This window comes from Meriones unguiculatus, chromosome 2 (genome assembly GCF_030254825.1).
Source record: "Meriones unguiculatus strain TT.TT164.6M chromosome 2, Bangor_MerUng_6.1, whole genome shotgun sequence".
Classification (NCBI taxonomy): Eukaryota; Metazoa; Chordata; class Mammalia; order Rodentia; family Muridae; genus Meriones; species Meriones unguiculatus.
In genome coordinates this window covers 48,554,323-48,572,477 of record NC_083350.1, presented here as the reverse complement: position 1 = coordinate 48,572,477, position 18,155 = coordinate 48,554,323, and the positions used below count along the sequence as shown (strand labels likewise).

At 39.6% G+C, this 18,155-nt stretch overlaps 1 protein-coding gene across 6 annotated transcripts in view; it reads right to left on the bottom strand.

Annotated features, from left to right (window-relative positions):
• Positions 1–5,511: 5,511 nt before the first annotated feature.
• Nr3c1 (nuclear receptor subfamily 3 group C member 1) overlaps positions 5,512–18,155 on the bottom strand; it is a 123,542-nt gene continuing 110,898 nt past the window's right edge. For all 6 annotated transcript variants that reach the window (XM_060377345.1, XM_060377347.1, XM_060377343.1 and 3 more), the window contains exons 8-9: positions 10,622–10,779; positions 5,512–9,589 (exon numbers count right to left, since the gene is read on the bottom strand). In XM_060377345.1, coding sequence (XP_060233328.1) covers positions 9,437–9,589; positions 10,622–10,779 — 311 coding nt within the window. In that variant the 3' untranslated portion in view covers positions 5,512–9,436. The remainder of the gene's footprint in view (positions 9,590–10,621; positions 10,780–18,155) is intronic.

Sequence of the window (18,155 nt, the reverse complement as noted above, 5' to 3'; positions counted from 1 at the left end):
TATTCCCATGGAAGCCATACCCATGTGCACACGTATTGGTGATTATGAACAAAGTTGCTGTAAGAGGCGCTTCTGTGTATATACATTTTGAACTCCTGTCTAAGTACAGACCCACTCATTGCTTAACTGGTAAGAGTATGATGCCTTTTCTAGGAAACTACCACACTGTCTTCCATTATGCCATAGCATTTTATTAGCAGCAAACCTTCCGGCATTTGGTGGTATAATTGATCTGGATGTGGGCCATTCTGAAATATGGAGTGCTGGGTCATTTTACTTTAACTTTATTTTCTTAGATAATTTGTGACAGGAGCATTTTTTATTTGCTCATCACCATTACAACTTCTCAGGTGCTGGTCAGGGTCGTTGGTCAACTTTTACACTGGTTTTCTATCTTATTTATTTCTTGTTTTAGGAGCCTTTGTGTTTTATATACTCAATAAGAAATGTCTCTTGCAGGTATTTTTCCTCAGCATAAGGCTTGTCTTTTTATATTGTCTCTTACATTGGGGGAATTTTAATTTTAATGGAGTTCAGCTTATTCTTTCTTTCATGAATCATGCAGACTATCCTGTGCCTTTTAGAAATTTGTAATTTGTATTTCACATTTAGTTTATATTTTTTAAGAATATAAAGTGTCCAGATTCATCTTTTGCATGTGAGGTCCCACTATTTCCAGCATCATCTGTTGACATGTTTTCTTTGCTGTGTAGCCTCTGCTCCTTTGCTAAACACCAGCTGACTGTACTCATGTGGATTAAATTCTGAGCTCTCTATTCTGTTCAGATGACTATTTTGTCAATTTGAAAGAAAATTTTTGCCAGCACACCACTTTGATGTACAATTATATTTTATACTGATCTGATATTCCACACATCAGTAGAGATGGTATTATTTTTTGAGTTGGAATGACTCACTTTTGCAGTTGTAGGAAAGTTGGCTTGTTGCCCTATTGTATCCTGCAGCCCTACTTAACTGTCATTACTTCTAGTAACTTTTTAAAAAATAATCTTTACTGAGGTAAAAGTCATGTAACAAAGTAAACTACTTAAGAGCAGACAAGATACTGCATTTCATAAAATATTTTATATCTATTTCACCATATCATTTTTTTACCAATATTAATTACATTACTTACTTTAAACCTTTATTCATTATGTGTGTGTGCATACATCTATTCTGCCGCTAGGATGTATGGAGATCAGAGGCGAACTTGCTGGAATTCTCTTCTGCAAGTGTATGCCCCATGCATAGAACTCAGATGTCAAAGTTGGTGCCAAGTGGCTTTACCTGCTGAGACAGCTTGCCAGTACTGACTGATTTTTAACATTAACATCCCCCTGCATTTGTGGGATAAACTATTGGTCATGGTGTACTCTGCTTTTTATATTAAATTTTGTTGCTAAGATTTTGTTTTGAATTTTTGCCATCTGTGTTCATAAGGGATATTAGCCTATAGTTTTGTGTAATTTAATTTTGCTGTCTATTTACTAAATATAACTTACCTGGTTAGTCGGTTCTGTTAATCTTCTTGTGGAGCTCCTGTTACCTCCACGTCCTTCCATCCTTCCCTCTCACTTTTCTACTTTTCCCTATACTTTGCTCAATGCTGTGAGTCTCAGCATCTATTTTGATCTGTTGCTGGGTGGAGCCTCTCAGAGGACAGCTATTGCTGGACTCCTGTCTGCAAGCATAGCAGAGTATTGTTACTAGTGATAGGGGTTGGCTCTTTCCCATGAGGTGGGTCTCAGGTTGGACGATGCATTGGTTGGACATTCCCTCAATCTCTGCTCTATCTTTATCTCTGCATATCTTGTGGGCAGGGCAAACTTTGGGTCAAAGTTTTTGTGGGTGGGTTGGCATTCCCCTCTCTCCACTAAGAGTCCTGTCTAGTCAGAGGGTGTCTTCTTCAGTCTCCATGACCCCTGCTATTAGGATCTTCAGCTAGATTCAACCTATATCCTCCCAGAAACCTACCCTGTTTTAGGTTTCCAAAACTCAAGTTCAAGTGGATCAAAGACCTTAACATAAAACCAGGTACACCAATCTATTAAAAAAGAAAATGGGACAGAGCCTGGAACTCATTGGCACAGGAGACAACTTCCTGAAGAATCGAGAGGGGAGGAGGGAGGCGCTTATGGGGGGATACAAAGTGAATAAAGTGTAATTAAAAAAATGGCGTACAGAGCTAAACAGAGAAGTCTCAACAGAGGAATCTCTAATGGCTGAGAAGCACTTCAAGAAATGCTCAGTGCCTTTAGTCATCAGGAAAGTGGAAATCAAATGACTCTCAGATTCCATTTTATACCAGTCAGAATGACTAAGATCAAAAGCTCAAGTGACAGCACATGCCAGCGAGGATACAGAGAAAGGGGAACCCTCCTCCATTGATGGTGGGAGTACAAACTTCTACAACTACATTGGAAATAAATCTGGCAGTGTCTCAGAAAATTGGGAATAGCTCTACCTTAAGACCCAGCTATACATCTCCTGGGCATATACCCAAAAGATGCTCTACCATACAAGGACATTTGCTCAACTATGTTCATAGCGACTTTATTCATAATAGGCCGAATCTAGAAACAACCTAGATGTCCCTCAACCAAAGAATGGGTAAAGAAAATGTGGTACATTTACACAATGGAATACTATTCAGCTATTAAAAACAAGGAAATCCTGAAATTTGCAGGCAAATGGATGAAAAGATCACCCTGAGTGAGGTAACCCAGACCCAGAAAGATACATATGGTATGTACTCACTTAGAAGCAGATTTTAGTCATATAGTACAGGATAGACATACAATTCATAGATACAAAGAAGATAAATAACAAGGAGAATCCAAAGGATGAGGCTTGAATCTCATTCAGAAGGAAACAGAATAGACAGTGGTGGCTGAAGAGAGGGAACGAGGTAGGAGAGCAGGTGCAGAGAGAAATGAAGGTGGAGGCCAGACCTGGGGAGAATGAGGGCAGGAGGACAGAGGGTGTGAGAGGGGAGAGAAACCACGGGCAGGGACATTGTGTGGCAAGCTTCTGTTTCTGACATTGCTTTAACGCGTCCTGGGAGTGCCTCATTGCCCAGAGCGTCCACCGCTGCAATACTCTTCCTGATGAGGGCATGTGGGCTGAAAAGAGGGTGATATCCTTTCCTCCAGTGGGCTGGGCAGAATGAAGAACTCTCTAGGCTTCTGATGTGGTTGAGATGAACTGCTTTGTTCAGAGATTCAGTTTTGGAAACAAGCAGAATAAAATGTTTCCTTAACCCAAGTTCTACCTCATTCTTACTAAGAAACAGGAATCTTCATGAAGCCTGTAGGCAAAGACTTTTAGCAGAGAGAATATACTATAGAAGCTATTGGGAGCCACGTACCAGGTGAGCTGAAGTCCACAGACTATTCAGCTGGTCCAAAACGGCTCCGGACTTTCAAGTTTTTATTTTGTTTTTACATCTATGGTTTAGACAGTTTTTATTGTTGTTACAGTATGACCAGATTTGACTCGTATCAGAGTTTTCATAACTTTCCTCCTCAGCTCAACTGTAACTCTTCTACATCTTTTTTTTTTTTTTGGGGGGGGGGGACCTGGAAGGTTAGCTGATCTGCTGTGAGTGCTGTTAAATGACACACAGATTCGTTTATTTGAAAAACCAAAGGGTTTTCTGTAGCCTCGATGGAGTTAGTTTTTCACCCTGAATCTTCCCAGGAGTCCAAAAATGGTCAACCCTGAAAACATAAATACAAGCCACATTCTAGACCAAGCAGGTTGTACTCACATATTTAAGAAAGACCCCCTCCCCCAACACACATGAATGTAACAATAGTTAATGAAAAAAAGAGGCCATCAATTTGAAGAGCAAGGGACCCTATTTGGGAGAATTTGAGGGAGGAAAGTTAAGGGGGAAATGATGCGACTGTAATTTCAAAATTAAAGAAATAATTAAAAACTGATGTAGTAGCAAGCAGGGTTTTAGGTGAGATCATGTCAGAGCATGAGCACTCTCAAGGCTCAGCGGCTGCACTCGGGCTTCACATTCCTCCTTCCCAGGAGGGGAGAACATGAACCCCAGAGCCAGGTGCCCAAAGTCAAGTCCTCTGTAGCCATTTCCAAGCTTTGGAAGCCTTGAAAACATTTGCCATTTTTTTTAAAGCCAATCTGTCTTCACACACACACACACACACACACACACACACACACACACAGAATACAACTTTAAAGGGCTGCAAAGATTAAATGAGATAATATAATTAAAACATGCTATCTGACACATAGTAAGTGCTCAGTGAAACAGTAGACAGATTAAAAGCAGAAAATAACAGTTGTCTGAGAGGCTCCCAGAGACTTGCTGTCTGGTACCTGGTAACTAAATGGCTTCATCACAGAGGTTTCCATTGTGATTTTAGTAAATGAGTTACTAGCATCACTTGTCTTCATTTCATTTATTCATTGAGTGAAGATTAACTGGTATAGTACATGTGAAGATTACCTTCCAAAACTAGGTTTATACCAGAGAGTAAATGATACTGTAAGTATGGGTATGGACGAAGCATATGGCCCAGTAAGAACTTTTGTTCTTCAGACATGGACATCTGACTTTAAATATCCAGAATCCATATAAACAAACTGGATATGGCCACACACGCCCGTAAACTCATACTGCAGGGCAGACAGGCAGATTCTGAGAGCTCACTAGCCAACCAGTGAGTCTCGGATTCGGTGAGAGGTCTTGTCTCAAGGGAATAATGCAGAGAGCGACAGAGGAAGACAGCAGTGTTTTCTTCTGGCCTCTGCACATGCAAGAACAAAGTGGAGACAAAGGTGCCACGTCTGCTCTGTCTGGGCTGCACCAGTCTGTAAGAAAGGTGGTTCTGGATGTCTCAGTCTCACACTCTTAAGTATCTAAGTATTACCGTGTCCTTATATTTATATAGTAGGCATGCAGCCAATAGTTGAAGGGTACAGAGATAGATAAGGAAAATTCACCTTTTAGATTAGAACGGCTTCTTCCATAGTGACAGCACTATGCTGTGGATAAGGTATGGGAACATGAACCTAATGTTTGAGAAGACAATGAATAGAATGTATAGATGCATGGTTACCGCTTCTTACACCTTTATAGTTTACATTGTAAATCTGCTGTGCTTACTTACATTTCTAAGAGCAAGTGAGGACTTTAAATTCAGCTATTGATTTTGCTATTAGATAACAGTTGTTTACATAAAAATGTCATCTTCTGGGATAAAGACTGTTGCATTTGGAGTCAGTTTGTCCTGTCCTTGTTCCTGGTGAAATCAGAAGCACATGGCCACTGGAAACTTTTTAGCATCAGGGTTAAGTTCATTTTGAAAGAATATCCTATCCCTATGAACACGCTAGCTGTCACACTGGCACATAAATGTCCAGTGTGCCATCTTAAATGTCCTACAGTGGGAACTCTACCATGAGTAGAACGAGGAGAAGAAAACAAGGAAGGCTGCAACTGCAGAAGTTCATGAAAGCATGCTGGGAGTCACATAATGAAAAAGCAGATATTTTTATTATGATGTTTATCCATATTTGGCATTGCTGTAAATGGCTGACTAACATTTACTGCCAATTCAGTACAAATGTGTGGTTTGGTAATACCAGAACAGCAAATTTAAATGAAAAATAAAAGTTAAACATTTCCACACAAAATTTTACAGTCTGACATTTCACTGTGTAGGTAAAAAGACAGTTTTTTAAACTACAGGTTATTCAGCATGAATAAGAAACTACAACTTTTATTTTTAAACAGGAGTCACTGGTTTTTAATTTTTACACATTTAAAAATTACTGTGATAAAAAATAATGAAAAAGCTTTTAATAATGCCATACACAGTATAATATAGATTTGTCCCCATTATATAGCATTTGTTTAATATACAAAATAGAATATCGACACACTGAAATCTATATGTAGTTAAGCAGGTTATTTAGGAGGGTATTTTCATACAGCCATTTATCAGAAAATAAAATCCTTTCAGGCATGTTCTAGATAGAAGCCAACCCTTTCCTGGAAACCTGGTCACAATCCTGATAGACCAGGCTGACTGAAAACAGTCTGGAAAATGAGAAACCTTCCATCTGAAGTGGTTTGCAGTGTCTTTTGCACACTCCATTTCACCTAACACTGAAACCAGGCACGTAAGAAACACATTCAGCTACAGCTTACTGTTGGGGTGACCAACCAAGATCCAAAGCCCCCGAAGGCTGCCGTGAGCTCTGAGTGCTGACGATCAAAGCACAATACCATGGTTCACCCCGTGGTGATACTGCCTCATTGTACACAAGAGGGAGCAAATTCTGGGACCCATGTCCAGCTGGAATGGCTCGTCCTGTCTCACCCCAGCCCTGTCCTGGTCTTACTCTGCTGATGAGGCTGGCTGCTCCACATGCTTGCCAGAGTTCACCCTGCACTCATCACCAGAGAACTCCACACACTAAACATGTCCCTTGTTCCTTTGGGATGGTCTGGCTTGTTGTTTTTGTCTTTCCTAAAAGAAGGCAGTGCTTCTTAGGTTCCCTTCCCTTCCCCAAGCTTCCTGTCGCCTCTCTTCTGCTTATACAGTATCCCAAGTCAATGCCTAAAATACCCAGAATGTCCCTTTATTTTCCTACCAGTAACTAAAGATACTTTTCAAGATGTGTTCTGAGTCATGTAGGCATGTCACCAACCTCACTGAAGTTATAAAATCTAGTTTGGAACGGTATGAAGCCATACACAAAAACTAAGCTGCACTCAAACAGTACCGTATCTTTCTCACTTATACTCCATCAGAATAATAACAGCTTGCTTCTTCCTCACATACCAAGAAGCACAGCTCTTCCTACACTTAAAATGGAAAGCCTCCTATAATGGTTTTACGAATGTCTGTTCCCTTCTACTAATAACAAAGTGCATACATCTTTCTCTTTTTTCTTTTTTGGAGCTCTATGTTTTGAAAGCCAAGCTGGTTGGGACTGAAAGTAGATTTATGTGTGATGTGCTTTCTGGTTTTAACCATATAACATTCCATAAATGTACAATAATCTATTTTTGAGAAGTTCATTTTGAACCTTAACACTGTCATTGATAATATTCAAGTGGTATTTCTTAGGCACCATAAATTTCACATCCAGCTGGGTTACAATTATCTTAAAGTACTTTGAGACCAATTTAAACCATTACAAAGTGAACATTCCCTTTTAGAGAGAATTCAAAAAGCAAACGATTACATTTTTTTATTAAATAATTTCTGTAAAATACTGAAAATAACAACATTCAATAAGCATTCAAAGAAAACATGTCCTCATTTTACTTGGAAATGGACTACTGTAGGATAGAAAGGATTAGTGTATTATTGGCTTCCTATGGGATTCTGCAGTATTTACATATTGCTGGTACCTCTATGCATATTATTGCCAAACGTCGAAAGCCTCTGTTTCTGTTAGCCTGTGGGGAGGCTGCTTGTGAAAATGACCCCGTTGGTAGATGGTGCCCGTAACTATGTAACGCCACCCCTCTGTCCTGATCGTTAGCTCAAAGGGAAACTTAATAAACTATCCTGCACTGACAGGGTCATGGTTGGGTAAGGATGGTTAGAATGGGAGGTGGGGAATCAGCTCCCCTGTGAGCTGACTGGGTCAAAACCTCAGAACCTCCACTGCACGCAGGGCCCGTCTCTAGCTCCCTCTTTCCACCTTATGGCAAACCTTCTTTGATATCTAAGGGCACTGAGGCCTGTATGATGCTCTTACACACTATAAATCATATAGGATATCCATCAACGTTTCTTTGACCCCTACAAAAAATATAACATGTCATGATAAAACAATCTCATCTAAAAATCATTCTTATTTTACACTATACAGCTATTTTACAATCATTTTAATAAATTGCATGTAAAGCTGCAGTAGCCCTTCCCTTCCCAGATTAGTGAATACCAATATGATATATATCTGAAACTATAACTAAATATAAAAATATATTAGAAGTTTCATATTTTTAATATTAGATTTTCAGTTTTCTATTACACAAATAATTTGGCCACCTTAAGTAGAAATCAGATTTCTTGTGGCTTAGCAAGTGTGTTAAGCTTTGAGTTCACAGAAAGTTGGTAAGGTGCACACAGAAAGGGCTACTACAGCTTCTGTTCTCTTAATTCTCAGTGTGAAGTTCACAAGACTTGTGTTAAATTCTATGGCACATGTAGGGATGTGTATTGGACAAACATGGATGTCTGACAGTCAGTTCTAAATAACAGAAATCAGTAGCTGATTTTCCTGTACCACCAGGAAAGCTAGACCAATTGGTGACAGGTGGGGATGTGAAAATGGGTGTCTAGCCATTCTTGCCATGTTAGAGATTTAGTTTGGGGGTCAAGTTTAATGAGAGAAGTTACTTGGTCTGATTAAAACAATCTCTCAGCTTTATCACAGCTGGTTATTGGGAATAACAACTTTAAGATGTTACACAAACCACTCCAGAAGGTCCTGAAAGAACTGATTTACAAACTTTGTTGCTATCTGAACACTGCAGAAATGGGGCGTTAGGTGTGAGCAGGGGCCTTTTGGCGGTTGCTGTGTAGCTGTTGGTCTTCTGTAACTCTCGTCCACAGTTTTCCCAGCAGGCCGCTGGGCTAGGTGCGCTACACCAGTTAGGACGCTACTCTGCACAACCTGTATAATTCTCCATGGAAGCAGACATGCACAGAGTAAGAGCTTTTGACAAGAATCCTGGAGATCTGAGTCAATTTCTGTGGTCTTCTGATAGCTGAGTGCCATCAGGGGAGGAGCACCGACCCATTTTCACACAGGGATTAATGTTAGCGTCTAGGAGAGCTGCGAACCAGCTGCCCATCTTAAACAGCTGTACAATAACTGGAATACAAAAATTATTTAAGAAAAACGAGCAAGCATAGTTCACTGAATATAAAGGAAATTGTTAAAACCAGACAGTAATAGCTATAAAAGGCACAACTTCCCTTTTCTGATATACACTTGTAAACTTTTTTCAGGTTTCCATGCATAAATCAAAATACTATCCTAACTATACATGGGAAAAATACACCAACAGAAAGTCTAGAAAGTTTCATCCAGCCAACTGAAAGTATGGGCAGAAGTTGATCACATGGACTTTGGGCACTGGTGGCTTAGGTGCGGTCCTTCTCTGAGATGGACGTGCCTCCACAGAACTGTTTCTAGTTTCTGTTACACACCAACCAATACACTGTGCTGTCTGCTTTCCCATCACTTGAAAGTGAGGGCTCAACTGCTTTTGTTTGCCAACTCTTGGCCCTCTATAAACCACATGTAGTGCGTATTTAAAACAAAACAAGACAAAAACAAAAAAACAACAAAACATCTACAAGACAAATTGATAAGTTTGTACAGTAAAAGCTATGAACTTTCTTTAAGGCAACCTTTCTTAGTAAGGCAGTCATTTTTGATGAAACAGAAGCTTTTTGATATTTCCATTTGAATATTTTGGTATCTGGTTAGTGATGATTTCAGCCAACATCTCTGGGAATTCAACACTCATGGTCTTATCCAAAAATGTTTGGAAGCAGTAGGTAAGTAGATTTTCAACCACCTGCAAGCAAAGACACGGTAACGATGAGGCTTCACAGCACAGGAGTGTGAATGGCCTCCCCTTCCCGCATATGTCCTGATTCTGCTTCCCCTCTCTCTGCTCCTCCAAGTTCCTCTGCACCTCTCCTCTCATGAGAAAAGAACATGCTTCTAAGAGATAATAACAACATAGCAAAATAAAATAAAAACTACCACATTAGAGTTGGACAGGACAAACAAACAGGAGAAACCCAAGAGAAGGAATAGGTTCCATGAACCCACTCATTCCCGCAGTCAGGCATCCCACAGAAACACTGAACGGGAAGCCATAATAGATACGCAGAAGACCTGGTATAGATCCTGCGCTCGTGACCTGCTGGCCCGTAATTTGATCAGAAACACACCAATCTTTGTTGGAAATCCTCAGATAAGAAAAGTAACTTTAAATAAAATAAGCACTTAAGCACAAAAGGCATTTTAAATTTCTTAAGCTGTGTGCAGAATGAAAGCATGCCATGCCTGTAATCCCAGCAGGATCAAGGAAGATTGTGAATCTGAGGCCAGCCTGGACTAGTACCGAAATATAGGAAGAGGAAACTTGTGTAATTTACTAGCTTTATTCATGTAGAACAGGGAATTCTACCTTTAAAAAAAGAAGTGCTATTAAACTGTGTAGTAACATAGTAACTTTTATGCAAATCACTAGACTAATAAGAGTTAAGAGAAGTGTGTACAAAATTGAAGTCTACAAATTCAACTTGAATAATCACTAAAATATATCACTTTAGGGAGGGGATGACTTATTGGTATATAATTATGTATCACATACATACATATATACCCTAATTAAAACATACCTTACAGCCTACAAAATTCTGTTTCTCTGTCTCTTTGGGTTGAGACTGGGTCTCTCTCTTACCCAACTCTGACAGTCCTGGAACTCCCTATGTAGACCAACCCGGCCTCGAGCTCTGTGACTAAAGGCATGTACCACCACACCCAATGTTATGTTTTTCTTTTTTGTTGTTGTTTTGGCTTTGTGTTTGGTACTTACATCATGCATGGAGTCCAAAAGTTTTGTCAGTTGATAAAACCGCTGCCAGTTCTGACTGGAATTTCCTTCCCTTTTGACAATGGCTTTTCCTAGCTCTTTGATATAGGTCATTCGGATTTCATCGAATAACTCCTGGCTCTTCAGACCTTCCTTGGGAACTAAAAGGTAAGATGAAGTCAGTTAGAGGATTTCCTTTTGTGACTTGTCATGCACAGAGTAGGACATTTCATGCATAGTTCATTGCTACAATGTACTTTTAATGCATTCTAAAAATCTATGCATTTTCAAAGGATTGTAGGACTCTAGCTAAGTGAAAGTATAGGGTAACTGACAACTGGAAGTCAGAAACATGGGTGAGCCAATTGTTCTTTTATCTTACACAATGGGCGCTGGTGATGACACCTGAGGGTGCAAATACTCTCATCTTGTGTAGAGTTAATTTGTGATGTATACCAGAAAACCCGCTTTAAAAATCTTTCATTTTGTAAACCTTATACTGTACCAGGTGAGATTAGTAGCTACTGAAAATACCACCAGAAAAAGGTGCCTAAAGGTGTATTTGGGAGTGTGTTAACTATTATGAATTGAAGTCCTGGAGATATACTAAAAACAAATCCTACACAGCCTTTCACTTCAGTTACTTTTTAAAAGTTATTTAAATACCTTATTGAGAAGAAAAAACTGAACTAGACCCACTTTATTATTAATCCTCATTTTTATCTTCCTTCAGTTTTTTGGGCTTTTGTTTGTTTTTTAAGCATCATGGACTCTCTTTTTACTGACCCTGTTTCCCCTTTATCCCTGAAGGCAATGCTCTTCTTGAGTTTTTCCTTCATGTCAGCAGTACAGCAGGCTTTTCCTAAGTTCTACCAGTTGTCCCACATTTCCCCAGGTGTTTTTTTTTTTTTTTTTTTTTTTCAGTATCACGAGGGAATTAAGCCCAGACATTCTCTTTCCAGGTTTTCCTTTCTTTTTCTCCTTTACACTGATCTTATTTTCTATTTCCCTCTTAGGGGAATGCAGGTTTTCATTTCTCTTTCTTGTCTACCTTTGCTCTGTCCTCAGCTTTTTTCCTTAGCTGACATGTCTCCCATGAGCACAGTTTAGAAACAGCCCCAAGGAGCTGACTAAAGTTGGTTTGTGCTCTTTCTAGTAGTTTTGCACCAAGAACCCATTTTGGTTTTGTGATTTTGTACTTAGTAGTTTTTCCTCTTTGCATAAAACTTTACCCCAAAGAGGGCAAAGGGAGAAACCTTGAGCTCTACCACTTGGCTGGGCCCCGAGACGTACTCCTGCTCTGACCAAACACATTAGGTTTGGGGTTATTCAAGTAAACAAGGAAAAGGGACAAAAGCCACTCTTGCTTATGGTTCAGCAGCCCTACCCTGCTACTTGGGAGAAAGGATGCACGTTTTATAGGTGTGGGAATGTTGAGGTGTCTTGAATGTGGGGGCAGACTTCCAATTTGGCCTAAGGCACACCGAATTCTGTCACATCAGCCTTTGGTTTTCATTAAATACGTAATGATTCCATTTTCCCTTTGACTGTTTGAGCTCTTTTAAGTGAATGCATTATCACCTGCAATATACATTTACAATTAACTTGTTTTCCCTTCCTAAATAGACTACATTACTCTAACTCCTAACACTTATAATACCACTGTCATTCATTTTACATGTCCATTACTTCAATTACCCAATATGTGATTTTTAACTTAAAAATAAATGAAAACACTGTGTGTATGTGTTTTGCCTAATATATGTTTGTATACTGTAAGTATATGTAAGTGTGTAGCACTGAAGGCAGAAGAGGGTAGCAGACCCTCTGGGATGGGGTTAGACAGCCCTAAGCTCCATGTGGCTGCTGGGAACTGCTAAGCCCTCTCTCCAGACCCCAGTACCTGATTATTACTACTACTGTAACAGTTCTGTAACATTAAGAAGAAAAATGACATCTTACTTTACCCTCATGCATCCCTTGTCTATTATGCTTCCTTTCTTATATAGCACATCTATTATTCTGTCATATATTTCCTTTCTTCTGAAGAATTTAAAAAAAAAAACAGCTCATGTAAGACAGATTCCCCCCAAAAACAAACAAACAAACAAACAAACAAACAAACAAAAAAACCCCAAGCAAACAAAACAAAAAAACCCCAGCAAGTTTGTTTGAGAAAGTTTTTCTTTTACTTATCACTTTGGTTTTTGAGATGGTCTTGATAGGTAGCCATGGCTGGCTTGGATTTTAGTCATTAGCCTTTCGAGTGCTGGTATTCTGGGTCAGCTAGCATGTCTGGCCCCATTTGTGGTTGGGGGTGGTGTTTTGTTTTTTTGTTTCCTTTTCAACACTGTAAATATTTACTTTACATTCTTCTCACTTGCATGGTGTCTGATGTAAGTTATAGTAGTTTTTGTTGTCATTGTTTTAAAATTATGATACTTTTAAGATCTTCCCCCCCTTTGTCTTTGATATCCCATAATTTGAAGAGGCTATGCAGAAATGAAGATTTTTGTTGTTGTTTATCTTTTCTTGGTGTTCTCTGAGCTTCCCAGATCCACGCTTTGGTGTCTATCAGTAACTTAGAAATTTCTGAGCTTTTACTGCTTAAAATGTATCTTAGGGTTGCCCCAAACCCTTTTTATTCTTTTTTCATCCTTATATTTGAGTCTAGGATGGTTTTGTTGACCTATGTTCACTCTTTCCTTGGGTGCATTGTAACTAATGGTATACCTGATAGGAGCATTGTACATTTTCATTTCAGCATCTTTTGTTTCCAGCATTTTTAGAGGAATAACTTCTTAGCTGTCTATGAATCTTCACTTTTGCTTATAATTCTCATGCAGTCTATGGTTTTCCTTTAGTGTCCTTAACACAAATATTGTAGTTATTTGAAATTTCTACCTGATAATGCCAATAGTTTGGGATCAGATTTAATGCTTGCTTTGTTTCTTCAGACTGCAGTTTTTTTTACTGCCTTTTAGCATGGTTTTGGTTTTTGCTGAAAGCCAGATAAGAAGTATCAGAGCTGATGAAATTGGACACTTTGTGGAAGACTATTTTAATCTGGCTAGGCTTTGGACTGTGGTAGTTTGAATGACACCCATAATAATAATCTGAATAAGAACGACACTGATAGGCTCTTAAAATTGAGTGCTTAGTTACCAGAGAGTGGAACTGTGAAAGGATTAGAAGGACCAGGAGGTGTGGCCTTGTTGAAATAGGTATGGCCCTGCTAGAGGAACTGTCACTGTGGGGTAAGCTTTGAGGTCTCAGAAGTCCACAACAGTCTCTCTCTCTCTCTCTCTCTCTCTCTCTCTCTCTCTCTCTCTCTCTCTCTCTCTCTCAATGCTTGTAGATCAGAATGTGACTCTCAGCTACTTTTCCAGCATCATGCTTGCCTGTTACCATGTTTCCTGTCATGATAATGGACTAAGCTAGGTTTCTGAAACTGGAAAGCAAGCTCCCAATTAAATGCTTTCTCTTATGATTACATTTCAGTTTTACTGCACCTGAACATTTCCTAGAAGACCATTTTCCCCTTTTCTTTCCTGTGGGTCAGGAAGGCTATTATAAGTGATCTAGAATACTGGGTTTGCTTTTTTTTCCAGGTCAGGTCAGGTCTTGATGAGACAGTTTCTCTTATAGGGCAGGCTTTGCTTTTGTTTTAAAAAACACTATATGTACTTACAATGCTTTCATCTCCCTTTCTTACTAACATAAAAATGAGAGCATTATTCTCTTATCTTCACAAGAACTCTGTGAGTTCAAGGACAGTCTGGTCTACAGACCAAGTCCAGGACAGTCAAGGCTACACAGAGAAACACTGTCTCGAAAAACCAAAAAAAAAAAAAAAAAGCAACATGCCAGCAATCCAGCCTTTCTTCAGAAATTTTACCAGGTACTTGTGAAGATAAGAGAACAATGCTCTCATTTTTATGAGTTACCATGTTTCCTGTCATGATAATGGACTAAGCTAGGTTTCTGAAACTGGAAAGCAAGCTCCCAATTAAATGCTTTCTCTTATGATTACATTTCAGTTTTACTGCACCTGAACGTTTCCTAGAAGACCATTTTCCCCTTTTTCTTTCCTGTTTTTTTTTTTTTTTTTTTTTTGGTTTTTCAAGACAGTGTTTCTCTGTGTAGCCTTGACTGTCCTGGACTTGGTCTGTAGACCAGACTGTCCTTGAACTCACAGAGATCTGCCTGCCACTGTGCCAGGCTGCATGTTGAACTTTTATTTTAAACCAGTCCTCATCAGCCTCCATCAGTTTCTTGGAGTTGTTGAGATTCCTTTTAAGAGAATAGCTTCTTTCTTTTAATAGTGCGTATTTAAGGTTTAATGATCTCTTTAAAAAAATTTTTTTTTTGGCATGATGGCCTGTTTCTTTTCAATACCGAATAATACCATCACTGGGATATATCAGTTTATCCATTTGTCTACTGGAGAACATCTCAGTGCTTCTAGGTTTTGTCAAATACAAACAGCTTGGCTATCAATGTCCATACTGACATAAGTTTTCAATTACTTTGTGTACTGATCAAGAAATTGCTACATCAAACGGTGAGACTATGTTTGGCTTCATAGAAAACTACAAAACTGTCTTCTGAAATGTCCACTCCACTTTGCAGCTCTTTTAGCAGCGAAGGGGAACCCCTGTGCACTATGCCCTTACCAGTAGTTAGTGTACTCACTACTCTGAGTTGGTTCACTATGGACAGGTTCCCCTGGTATATGACAAGCAGCAAGTGGGTAATGCTGACTCGCTGTCTTTATTCTGTCTTCTTTTTTTTTTTTTTTTTTTTTTTTTGTTGGTTAAGAGAATTTATTTCTCTTGCAGAGGATATTGATTTGGTTTCCATCATACACATGGTGACTTACAACCATCCATAACTCCAGGTACAGGGAGTCTGATACTATTCTGTCTTCTTTAGTAAGGCATTTTTGCATATTCTCAGCCTTTAAAAAACAGGTTGCTGTTTGAATTGTTGACTTTGAAGAGCTCTTTGTATATTTTAAGAGAATATCAGGTACGACTTTCCTTTTATTACTTATCTAAGATGACAAGTAAACTAATATAAACAAGATTCTTAATATTTTAAAAAATTTTCAAGTTTTATTATTACTTTTTTTTAGCTGAAAGCAATCTCACTAAAGTCTAAATGTCAATAGTCTTTTTTAAACATTTGGTTGTTTTTACAGAAAAACCATTGATTACTTTCTTAGGATATTTCTGACACCTGGTAGTTGTCTTCATTAGGGTTTCCATTGCTGTGAAGAGACACCATGACCAAGACAACTCTTGTAATGGAAAACATTCAGCTGGGGCTGACTTACAGTTTCAGAGGTTTAGTCTATTATTGGAGTGATGGGAAGCATGGCATGGTACAGGTAGGTAGACTTAGTGCTGCTGGAGTGGAGGGTTCTACATTTTCATCTGAAAGCGACCAGGAGACTCAATTCCATACTGGGCAGAACTTGAGCATATATATGACCTCAAAGCCTGCCTCCACAGTGACACACTTCCTCCAAGGCCCCTCATACACATGATTCTATAGGAGCCAAACCTATTCAAACCACCATATTCTACTTCCTGAACCCCATAGGCTTGTAGTCATCACATGAAGCAAAATGCATCTAGTCCAACTTCAAAAGTCCACATAGATTATCAATCTCAACAATGTTTAGAAATCCAAAGTTCAAAGTCTATTCTTGCAATCTTTAACTGTGATTACACATAAAATCAAAAGCAAAAAGCAAATCACATACTTCCAACATATCATGGCACAGGGTATACATTACTGTTCCAAAATGTCATAGTGAGAAAATACAGGACCAAAGCAAGACCAAAAACCAGCTGGGCAACCCCCAACTCTGCATCTCTCTGTTAACAGCTTTCTTTGGCAGGTATCCCATGGCTCTGGCATCTCTAACATCTTGGAGTATCCAAGGCAGCTTTAACTTTATAACTTCTTGTTCCAATGTCTGGGCTACACATATGATCTTCTTGGCTCCTCCACAGGGCTTGGGCTACTTCTCTGGCTCTGCTCTCTGCAGCACTCTAGGCTCTGGCTGACTCCACTCTACTGCTGCTGCTGTTCTTGATGGTCATCCCATAGTACTGGCATCTCCAATACACTGGAGTCTTCCCTGGCCATTGGGCTGCACTTCCACTAACAGCTTCTCATGGTCTCTCTTCATGGTACCAATCCTCAACTTCAATTGCTACTGAGAATACACCTTCACCAATGGTCTCTCCTGGCCTCTCACAGTGCCAAGCCTCAGCTGCTCTCCATTACCCCTTCATGCCTTCAAAACCAGGACCATCTGGTGACTCCTACACATTACCAAGTCCAGCTGCCACCATAAGATACAACCTTGGCTATCCATGGAACAGAGCGTGTCTGTGTTTCCAGAAAATACTGCCCAGAAGATTTCACCTCAGTGATACTTGTCTTTACTTAATCACTGCTAGTTTCTTTTTCTTTTTTTTTTTTTTTTTTAGCTTTATCTAACTAGCATCAGTTCTCCAAGTAACTCCTTCTATTCCAGCATCTCTAAAGCCAGAACCACTATGGCCAAAGCTGTCAAGTTGTGCTGCTTGCTGGCACTGGGTCTCCTCTTTCAATTACATCTTCACCAGTTTTCTGTTTTCAATGGTTTCCTTCACTTGGCCATTCTGGAACCTGCTCTATAGACCTGGTTGACCTTGAACTAAGAAATCTGTATGCCTGTGTCTCTGGAACACTGGGATTAAAAGTGTTTATCATCATGCCTGGACCTAAGCTTTTAATTCCTTTTCACAAGATCTTTATAAGTTCTGGATTGTAGTTCATTCCAGATATTGTCAAGCTGACAGTTAAGACTAGCCATCACAATCCAGTCCTCCTCAATTTGACACACAATCATAACTCCTTATGTCCAAATGAAAACATTAACCAGGAGATAGTAACACCTAACATGATATAGCTATCCCTCATAAAACTACAAACACATCAGCAATAAGCTTAGCTGGGTGGGCTCCTGCCCCAAGGTCACCACTCCCTTAATTTCATTTAATATCCTTGAACATAGGATTTAGCTTCATTTCTACTTCCTGGTGCCCCTTTAATCCTTGAACCATTTTCTACTTTTCCTTTCTAAGCTTGCTATACTTGATCAAAAACCTCTTCATTAAGAGTGAGCTACAAGACAGTCTATGCTAGGCTTTTTTGAGATTTCCTTTTGTCAATGCAATTAATCTAAATCTCTCATTGCAGCCTTAGGCAGACTCTTAGGACAAGGCCCCAAAGCAGCCACATCAGGACTGCCTGGATCTCCTTCCTCTGTGGGCTGCCTAAGTTGCCCCACGGGAGAAGGGATCAAGGAGCAGGCAACCAAGTTCATGTCAGAGACTGTCTCTTTTCCCTGGGACCTGATAGTCTAGGGTCAGACAGTAGGGGAGGAGGACTTCCCCTATCAGTGGACTAGGGAAAAGGGATAGGGGAGACAGAGGGAGGGAGGGTAGAACCGGGAGGAGATGAGGGAAGGGGCTAC